A 10231-nucleotide genomic window follows, 5' to 3' on the forward strand; every position below is an offset into this window, starting at 1 on the left:
CATGTGGTTAAACCAATACACTCTAGTCAACCACGAGTATGTCTCATAATCAGTTTCGAATGTCTTGGAATCATCAAATGAAAGGAGGAAAAGAAAAAGCTAGGAAAAAGGTGGGGCAGGAGTCTCACACAGGTACAGTTCTTTCTACATTTATACTACATACATAGAGGCGAAGCCGTGGCATCTTTAGAATCAGCAAAGACGACTCAGTTACGTTTCAACACTCGCACAACTGTCGCTGCTGTTTGGTAAATTATATATTTTACTTTTATCCATTGTACGTTTATTCGTCCCATTATTCACACAAGTGCATCGATTATTGAGTGACACGTCAAAATTTCCCGCCCCATATTTACCAAGTCGAAATGCGATCCACAACTTTTTTACCCATACGTAATTCATTCATGTTAATATTACTTGCGCCAATTATCCTAACTCAATAATTCCTGCTGATCAATTTACCCACATGGTGTATTTTGTCCGGTTTTTTTGAATTTGGCACGCGAAAATCTTTATTCGAATTTTAATAAAACACCAGACAAATTTTATGAAATTGATCTGATGCCTATGAAAACAAAAAAAATGAAAATAACTTATTTACACTGGATAAAATTGTAGACTATGCGTAATTCACCTGTAGAATTTTTCGTTCTATATATTTCTTCGTGATTGTCATACCTAATGCGTCTACTGTACAAGGCCTTTTGCAGTCGATTTGCCATTTGTTTTTATTCCGTCACGGAGACTCTGAAATTTTTTCACAGAAAATTTTAGTTTAATAACTGAATCATTGTATGTGTCTATTTCTTGTTGCGGTCCTTCAACACAATCGTTGACCTACACTTTGACTACTTTGGCCTTGTATATGTGAAGGAAAACCCCTTGAATCATTTCTCTTGATTAGTTTAACAACCGTGTAGATGACCTTAATTTCCACGATTTTGAAAAAATCATAAAGAGTAAACAAATGAGTTTAGCAATATTTTTTCAATTGTTTGATTTTGAAAATTGAAATATGAAAATTGAAATATGAAAATTATATCAATGGGTATCACTACTTATTGTTTTTAAATAGATGCTTTTTATCAATAATCAACGATCATGAATAACTATAAAATAACTCTCTTTACTCCATGACATAAAAACGCGGCCGAGTGTATAATTTTACCGGTTAGTTATGACCATCATTTACAGAATCGATGCAATAATCATCTGCCACAGATTATCTAATTACTACTCGATTTATTTTACATCTACTTAATGCTGGACATAAATGAGAAATATTTTTAGTGGTAAAATTCACTGTAACACTTGGGAGATTCAGTTCTTTTCCCGTATGACTACAGTTTTACATTGCATTGATTCCAAGGTCACAAAAAGAGCTCATGAAATTTAAAGTTGCGTATGTAAGTCAAATATCTGTAATTGGAGGAAAAGGTTAAGATAGGTGAGTTTATTTCCAAGTGTATGGGTTCGTGAAAGTAATGTACTCCTCTGCAAGGGATACATAATGTTAAATGATCCCATTAATGATTGTTACTTAATGTCTCGTCTATGAGCCATTTTTATTGTTAATTTGTTGGAGCAGATTATCTAACTACAAAGTAGGCAATGGGGATTATTTTATAGTTGATGATAAATAAACGGTGCTGGAGGGGAGAATGGCACGGGTTCGCCAGACTGCCTCTGGCAACCGAATATAAGCTGTCGCTCCAGCATCCATAGTCAGTCTTGTAGGCTGTGTCTGTCAAACCGGTAGGTTTCGTTTCCCTTTCATAATCTTTTTTTTTACCATTGATATCGTGTTGTTTATTGGCTTGTACTACTACGATTCTGGAGCATCAGAGTTTAATATTCGTAATCTTTCAATTTTCCAACTGCTTTAGTTCTATTTTATAGAAACATATTCATGGGTCATATGAAAAGTTATGCATACTTCTATATGGAGAGGAATTCTCAATAAAAATTATCCTTACGGTAGAGTAAAAGTGTGTGACGCACTTTTGGAAAATTTTTATTCTGACGCTTAGCAAAAATTGATATTGAATAAGGAAATTGATTAAAAGTAAAATAAATTCTATTCTACTAGAAGATTATTTTTTCCACACAGTGTACAATTGATGGTATGATTATCTTTTAGTTAATTATTATACTGTCATAAAAATAATTTTTATCCATCCAAGACGAATAAATTTAATTCATTGTGCGCATTCGAAACTAATCAGATGCGCGATAATGTTTACCCTTCCGGAGGATAAATTCTACCCGTAAAACGTCATCAGTCTCTAGCTCCGTCCATCTACCTCTCTCTTTAATACAATATGTGCAAGACGTTCGTACAACGCAATTCATCCCAACCGCCAGCTAATGTCAATTTTTATTCTTTCATTCACAATAAATTATTCAGCCAACAAATTGAAATTTCACTTGCGTCATTTGAAAAGAAAGCTTTTCAAGTATTTTCAGAGAAAGTGTCAAATTTCGTTGCGAAAATTTTTTCGATAACCGAAATAATTGAATCGGTGCGTGTGATAATATTTTTATGTTCAACTTTTGTGGATTGGGAACAGTATTAAAAATGGTTGAAAAAAGAATCAACAGTTCACTCGAGAGACAATTTTATTGCTTTTCTATATATTTTTCCCAATTGCCAATAGATGTATTAGAATCCTAACAAATAGTTGTCTACTGTTAAGGGAAATGTTTTTAGCTACATCACGCCTAAACCCGCGTGTTGCGTAATAGAGAGAGATGGCATTACATATTAATATGTAATTGATTTTAATTACGCTATTTCATCGTTATCCGGGAGAGACTGAAATTCTTCCTCATATAAGAGTATTCTTCCACATATTCGCTTTTCAAGTGTCTGTTGGTATAAGAGGACATAAAAAAAATGGACAAATAAACCTTCACCAGTCCATCACATGACAGGACGTTCCTAAAGGACAAGCAAAATCGATAAAGTACCAATGAGGTCACTGCATTGAAATTAATTATAAAATTTCTGGTTAATCTGGTTCGCCGGCCTTGAATTTTTTACGTTTATATTGCTAAATATCTAAAAAATGTAAAATGTGATTTGTCGCATCGGCCGACATGCGGAGTTTTTCTGAATGATAGTTCATTCCAGAAAACACTTTATCTCATTTAAAAAACGTACTACGTATTTGCGTGGCTCGTATCATGCATATGCTTAAACCTTTAAATAGTCCCTCAGTCATGTACATATAGAAAAATTCTCATGTGTCACAAAAATGAGTCGATATTGTCGGCATAAAATTTTATGGAATTGAGAAAATATTTTCAATTATAATATTTAGAGTTAATTGAAATGTTAGCGGTCAAAATAGTTTGACATCAGCATTTCATCTATGGAAGCTGTCGACACTCAAAAGGAACGCTGTTCCATTCAACCATGAAAAATATGAAAATATTATTTTTGTTTCTTTTTCAGAAATTGCATTTTAAACATGAAAGTCCTTGTGCTGGTCTTATCAATCGCCTCAGTGGTTATCGCTCAAGTAAGTTCGTCAGTAGAAAAACCGTAGGCGTTTAGAAAAGGGAAGGAATTTAAAAATTGTAATAACCCGTATTTCATTCAGGAAATCCAAGCAGTAGTGAAAATTCTACCGCATAATGCATCATCGACGGTAACTGGAACAATTAAGTTCGTTCAGAGTAAGCTTGATGGACCTGTCAGTGTAACTGGAACCATTACTGGCTTGAAAAAAGGCAAGCATGGATTCCATATTCATGAGAAAGGAGATCTCAGTAACAACTGCACCTCTACGGGCGGACACTTCAATCCAAAAAATGTAGGTTATTATTCATTACTGTAATAAACGTTACAGGTACACTGAAAGAAAAGTGTCGATTGAAAGTGTTCGTTCTTGATGGAAATCTTAAACAAGTAGATGCAGGTTTGAATTGTATTGCAGTAACAAAAAAATACGAGCACTACATTCAACTGTGTGCATATTTTCACTCAGGGATGAACACATTTCATTTTTAAAGTCCGAAGTCCCTAAGGATGTTCTGGCGGGGTCAGAACGTATCCGAAAAATGAAGAGAATCGAGTGAAACTTTTTTAAAACATTATTTAAGACATTTCAAAACCATGTGTAAAATTTCAAAAATTTCATCAACAGAAAAACAATGAAAATAAATTGTAAAGTTGCTACTTATACACGGGGTCAAGTGGAGCATCGATAACTTCAACATTTTACCTATATTGCCGATTGATGGATAATGTAGAGAAAATGCTAAAGTTATCGATGCCTCATTTAACCTTATGCATAAATACTAATTTTGCAATTTATTTTCATTGTTTTTCTGTTGATGAAATTTTTGAAATTTTGCACATGGTTTTGAAATGCCTTAAATAATGTTTTAAAAAAGTTTCACTCGATTCTCTTCATTTTTCGGATACGTTCTGACCCCGCCAGAACATCCTTAAGTTACAAAAAACATATCACTCAATCATTCTGGAGTTGAGACCTTACATTTTTCAAGGATTAAGACTAAAAAAAATCCAGATTCAATATTCCCAGATTTAATGGTTATAAGTGAATGGATGCAATTGAAAAATTATTTAGCGAATTTCATTGACAACTGAATAAAAAAGCCTGCATATATTTTTTCTGAATGCCAAAAAAGGACGAGGGCAAGTGCGAAAGTTTAATATACCGTAATTTCTGAAGCCTTCAAAGTCCTCCTCGAATCACATCTTGGAAAACTTGAAGAAGTTCCAAGTACTCAGTCCTTTGAGACTTGCGATTTATATCGAACGAAATAAAACATTAGCAGACAATTAATGCCTTTATTGGGTTTTAAAGCCCAAATAGATTTAGCAGTGCCCATCATTGCTTTCATTGAGACGAGAAGATTGACTGACGATCAATCGCGTAGATTGATCCGCTTTCTTTTGATCTTAGCATAACTTAGACCTTATCACTATCATTGAGGTCAACGATATCACCGTCATTTACCGTCATTGTCTCGCAGACCATCCGACAATGTTTTTATATTGCAGATGGCCCACGGCGCTCCATCAGACAGTACGAGACATGTTGGAGATCTTGGCAATATTGAAGCTAACGACCAAAATGAAGCTACCATTCATATCGTCGATAAAGTTATCTCCCTGACAGGACCCAATAGCATCATTGGGCGCGGGGTCGTCATTCACTCCGATGTTGATGACCTTGGGAAAAATCAGGACCAAGGATCAAAAACCACTGGCAACGCTGGCGACCGACTGGGATGTGGTGTTATCGGTATCATGTAGGTTGACGTCAGCTCCGATAACAGCAAATACCTTTCCCAAAACTTCTTCCAGTAATTTCCTCCATGACAAGCAGATGTTCTCGTCTTTCCAATCCCTCATGATTATCAAATGCAAAGTATTACTACTGATAGAATTGTTTATTTGATTTTTTTACACTTTTATCTTTCGGATCGCTATAAACTGCTTAAAAATTAAATGACGGCTTTCAGAGTTGATCTGATTTATTTGATAGTATTTTGAACTTTACCATTTTTTATCAGTCATGATAATAGTTTAATGTAAGCCCATGCAAATAATTTTTTTTTAAGCTCCAAATAAATGATATTAACAGCTTGAGGTTATTGTGTTTATTGCTACATTTTTTCTATATGTAGCTATAGATAATGCAATCAATTCTTTCATTATGTAGGTATCTAATGACGTACACTATCCTGTTTATGGTTTCTTTGATGCGTCATAAATTTAGATATGATTGAAATGTTTAAACATAACCATTTGAATTCGTCTTCATTGCATATTATCGCAGAGAAATTTTATCGAAGATGATTCTTTAATTTTGCTATCGTCTTCAGCGCGTAGAAAACCCTATATTTGGAATATCAGATTTAGAACATTATTTACGAAATTTCTGATCGCGTAAATTACGCGTTTGGAAACACAAAGTACGCGATCCATTTACGGCATCCCAATCGCACGAAATCTGTGATTGCGATCGCAAATTCAAGGCTACATATAAAAAAAACTTTTTTGGGCAACGCCAAATCTTCAAGTTTGAGGATATTTTGGGTCATCTGAACATGACTTTCACTGACTTTTTTTCAGCATTTTTTAAAGGGGATTTATATTGCATATACAATTCCAATCACTGATTTTACGCGATTGAGATGTCATTAATGACGGGAAAGGGAGCGTAAATTACGGGGTCGGAACTTGTAATTTACGATATGGGTTCCCGTAATTTACGAGTTCGGAATCATAATGTGTGAGGCATCTTGAACAATCATGGTTCTATGATAAATTTTTTCTCGCAGGTCACCGGTGGGAAGTCTTCCACGTTCATCAGCTGCATCCATGTCCTTTTCTGTAGGCATTATTCTATTGATAGTCGTGTCCGTTTTTGGTTGACAAGACTAAAAGAATCCTCCTACCTAAAACCTATATCAACGTCATCAAATCTATAGAGAAGATCCAAAGACGATTAATTTATATATGATATGTTACTTAAGTTATGCATTTTTATAACTTTCAGTATTTATAATTACCAACTTTCTGAAGATTTTCTAATTATTTAAACGTTTTAAGGGATACCTTAGTCATTTGATTAGTGTACATGGCCGAGTTGCATCAAATTCTATTATATATTTGAAGCCCAGGATAAAAATGTTTTTGTGAAAATTTATTCGCTAAATGATTGTTAAGTGGTGGTATGGAGATTAGGCTAGCACAATCGGCTCTCAGACCGTTTGTCCTAGTGACTGTGTGGTACTTAGCAATTGTATATATCATTTTTTTTTTCGCCAACAGCATTTGGTAATGTTGGAAACTTTTCTTTCTTTTTTAAAAGAAGAATATAGTTTTGATGTTTGTGTAGACTTATTTTGTAGTTTCCGAGCAATAAATAGAGCTTTTCATCTGACTCATGAATCATAAATGTAATTTTTGTTACTCAGTGATAATATTGTTCAATATTGTTCGTCACTTGACCGAAAAAAACTTTTCTGCCTACATGCGCCGAAAGTGAGCATTCTAACCTCACTTCGTTCGGTTAGAAACGTCACTTTCGCTGCATATCGACAGAAAAATCGTATGCAACCCTCGGGAGGAAAAGTAGACAAGCATTTCCCACGTGCAAAATTACCACCCGAACCGAAGGCGAGCCGGAGGCGAGGGTGGTAATTTTGCACGTGGGAAGGAATTGTCTTCTTTTCCTCCCTAGGTGAGCAATATACTATTTCTGACCACTGTGTTTGAGCTTCGCCTCGGACTGCAAACTCACAATTACCAACAAGTTTATTAAATTTCTCTACTACATTGTTTCATCTATGTATTTCATCATATCTTCTCCATCTGTTTTTTTAGAAGTAAAATAAATAGGGATATCGTGGCGTGAACACATATATAACGAATGAGTTGCTGAGTAAAACATTCCAGGAATTTCGATCGAAACCATAATAGCCTTTCTGGTGTACAGAGAACTTGCGAGAGCATTAACGCACAACTGTTCGCGCAACCGGACCTCCATCACTCGATCGAGAGACTGTACAAATTTCAACTAAAGTAATTAAAATTTTAGGATCGTGATTGATTTGATTGATTTGATTGATTGATTGATTTGATATATCAAAATCATCATGGAAACTTGTGGAATGAGTGTCATCAAATACATTCTCTTTATTTTCAATCTAATCTTTGCGGTAAGTCACAGCGAGTGATTCAGTATAATCCAATAATTACGTGCGGTCCTCGAAAGTGCATGTTACATTTTTTTTCTTAAGATTTCTGGTATTGCGATTATATCCGCTGGAGCTATCGTACTGGCAGATGTTGGAGAATTTAGTCATTTTATGGATGGAAAGATTTTGGGTCCACCTGTAGTTCTGATTGTGGCTGGTGCCATAGTGTTTATTATCGCATTTCTGGGATGCTATGGTGCTATCAAGGAAAATTACACACTGCTCATGGCCGTAAGTCATCAATTATAATCATTTACTAATTAAATACGATGACAATGTCTATTCTATACTATACGGTCACAATGAAAAACAAATTTGAACCAATGAATGCCAAAATAATTGAATGGGATATCATGAATACTAGTTTGCTGGCGCCATGCTCCTTATCTTCATCATTGAGTTATCAGTAGGAATTGCTGCTGCAGTTTTTCGAAGCAATTTCTCAGACGTTATGAAAGAATCACTCAGATATTCAATGAAAAACTACAGCCAGTCAGAATCAGACAAAATGGCATGGGACGATGTACAGACAAAGGTTAGTGAATTTTCAACAACACAAAAAAAAAATAACAAAAGTAGGTTAAAAGCCATATTTGATAAGAGATCTCGGAGAGCGTGACTACACGAACTTGGTTTTGTCGATGGCGACCGTATTTCTTGCAAATATTGTGACGTGCAGAATCGATTTTCTGATTGTTTCGCTTCGGAAGCTACAAAGAACAATTTCTCTTTTCTCTTACCATTTTTGTTGATGATATTCTAGGAAATTTTCATTAGGCTGACATCAAAGTTTAGTGAAATATCGTAAGGCTATTTGTTTATAATAAAAAATGGTTGTTCTTATTAAATTAGAATTATAACCATCAAAAATATTTTAAAGCAAACAAATAAATCAATATACTGTTAATGATTCAGTTAGATAAAATAGAAAAAAGAAAAATGAATTATTTAATTCTATTATGTTAAGTTTTTAATAAGCCTGGTCTGTTGAGACTCATCTAGTTCAGATTTACATGAGCCTGTTATCAGTCTAATGTATCTCACTCTCAACAAGTCAAGACCAGTTCAAGCCTGTATTAATCCTCATATTGTCCGGCCTCACAGAACAAGGTTTTCAAAAGGCTAGCCCCATCGTCGAGCCTTTGCATTCCTACCTGGGTAACGGTCTAGTGACGAAATTTATTATTGCGATCGAGCTCAAGGCGAAAACTGTCCACCCACACGAGTCAAGAATCAAGTCAGACGAGGAATAGTGAGAAATAGTACGAAAAAATCATGTCTCTGAAACTATTTGTTTCCTCCATTAGGGGAATTTAGAACTTTTCTGTGGTAATGGGAATCTACACACTCCGCCATAAAACATTATTGGATTGTTGGATCTATGCTCGGGACTTACTGTTCATTACACATAACTTTTGCTGAAATTCAGTTTACTGATACAATTTTTTTGAAATATTATTCATAATATGTTAGCTAAAGTGCTGTGGGGTTGAGTCTGAAAAAGATTGGATTGAGGCTGGTGTCCTGCAACCTGGTGTTCTGCCATCATCATGTTGTACAAATGGAGATACAGGAAATCAATGTCTTGAATCAAATGTGGAAGTTTACAGAGACGGCTGCTACTTGCAATTGAAGATGAGGGTTGAAAATAATGCTCGAATTTTGATTGGCGTTGGCATTGGAATCGCTTTTATTGAGGTACGTATTTTTATACGTATACGTTTACGTATTTTATGACATCCCGCTAGAATGAACTTTACATTTTATATTCTTATGTTGCACTAGCTGGCTGGAATCGTGCTCGCTTGCTGCCTTGCGATGGCAATCAAAAAAGATGGGGAGCAATGAGAAGAGTAGTTATTTGATTTTTCTCAATGATGAAATGAATTACTCAAGTATTGAATGCGGAAAGTAATTAACAAAAAGGTAAACTTTATTTTTTAATTTTACAAAAAACACAACTCATGTCTAGATACAGCTAATATTTAAAAATTGCTACTTATCAATTAACTAAAAATGAAATTAAAAATTTATAAGGCCATAATATATAATCAATAATCGATTAACCATGTAATGCAAGCGGATCAGATAATTTAGGTTGACATATGTCCTTTGTGATATAGCTACAACATACAATCGAAGTGTGGATTGCATGCACTTTTGAATAGTGACATTTACTCCCCTCATTTCAATGTATAATTTAGTGAGAAAAGTAAAAGATTAATACGTGAAAATAACTCAATATTGGATATGAAAAATTCATGACAATTATTGTGAATTTGAATTTGAGCCGTTTTGGAGAAATTTTTCCTGAGGAATATCTAGAAAAGTCGTAAACAGATGATATATGTTTTCCCGGCTTATTGGCAAAACTCATCCCGGAATAACTAAATGCATGATCATAATTAATTAATCTTACGAATTGAAGAAATACAAGAGGAGTCTACATCTTTTAAGTAATTATAACAAACAGTGAAAGATAAAAAAA

The 10231-nt window shown here is 34.5% G+C and overlaps 2 protein-coding genes across 3 annotated transcripts; both read left to right on the forward strand.

The window, feature by feature from the left end:
- Positions 1-159: 159 nt before the first annotated feature.
- LOC105272305 (superoxide dismutase [Cu-Zn] 1) lies at positions 160-6926 on the forward strand. Of its 2 annotated transcripts, XM_011314376.1 has the most exons (5): positions 1668-1755; positions 3458-3524; positions 3606-3818; positions 5036-5286; positions 6322-6926. In XM_011314376.1, the coding sequence occupies exons 2-5, from the start codon at positions 3474-3476 to the stop codon at positions 6413-6415; spliced, it is 609 nt and encodes a 202-aa protein (XP_011312678.1). In that variant the 5' UTR covers positions 1668-1755; positions 3458-3473; the 3' UTR covers positions 6416-6926. The 2 variants fall into 2 exon arrangements, with proteins under 2 accessions (XP_011312679.1, XP_011312678.1); XM_011314377.1 differs by lacking the exons at positions 1668-1755; positions 6322-6926 and adding an exon at positions 160-248 and having other exon boundaries at positions 5036-5623.
- A 553-nt stretch (positions 6927-7479) lies between these two features.
- On the forward strand, positions 7480-10225 carry Tsp47F (Tetraspanin 47F). The gene is made up of 5 exons (XM_011314378.1): positions 7480-7704; positions 7786-7974; positions 8108-8278; positions 9217-9441; positions 9529-10225. Exons 1-5 carry the CDS (start codon positions 7642-7644, stop codon positions 9589-9591), a joined length of 711 nt encoding a protein of 236 aa, XP_011312680.1. The 5' UTR covers positions 7480-7641; the 3' UTR covers positions 9592-10225.
- Positions 10226-10231: the final 6 nt, after the last annotated feature.

The sequence above is a fragment of the Fopius arisanus genome, unplaced genomic scaffold (genome assembly GCF_000806365.1).
Source record: "Fopius arisanus strain USDA-PBARC FA_bdor unplaced genomic scaffold, ASM80636v1 scaffold00159, whole genome shotgun sequence".
Taxonomy (NCBI): Eukaryota; Metazoa; Arthropoda; class Insecta; order Hymenoptera; family Braconidae; genus Fopius; species Fopius arisanus.

Bases quoted from the DNA above. Each gene is read 5' to 3' on its own strand.
- LOC105272305 (XM_011314376.1), top strand. From the start codon at position 3,474: ATGAAAGTCCTTGTGCTGGTCTTATCAATCGCCTCAGTGGTTATCGCT. The intron at 3,525-3,605 runs GTAAGTTCGTCA...TATTTCATTCAG, and splicing joins CCTCAGTGGTTATCGCTCAA to GAAATCCAAGCAGTAGTGAA. The intron at 3,819-5,035 runs GTAGGTTATTAT...TTTATATTGCAG, and splicing joins GACACTTCAATCCAAAAAAT to ATGGCCCACGGCGCTCCATC.
- Tsp47F (XM_011314378.1), top strand. From the start codon at position 7,642: ATGGAAACTTGTGGAATGAGTGTCATCAAATACATTCTCTTTATTTTC. The intron at 7,975-8,107 runs GTAAGTCATCAA...CATGAATACTAG, and splicing joins ATTACACACTGCTCATGGCC to TTTGCTGGCGCCATGCTCCT. The intron at 8,279-9,216 runs GTTAGTGAATTT...ATAATATGTTAG, and splicing joins GGGACGATGTACAGACAAAG to CTAAAGTGCTGTGGGGTTGA.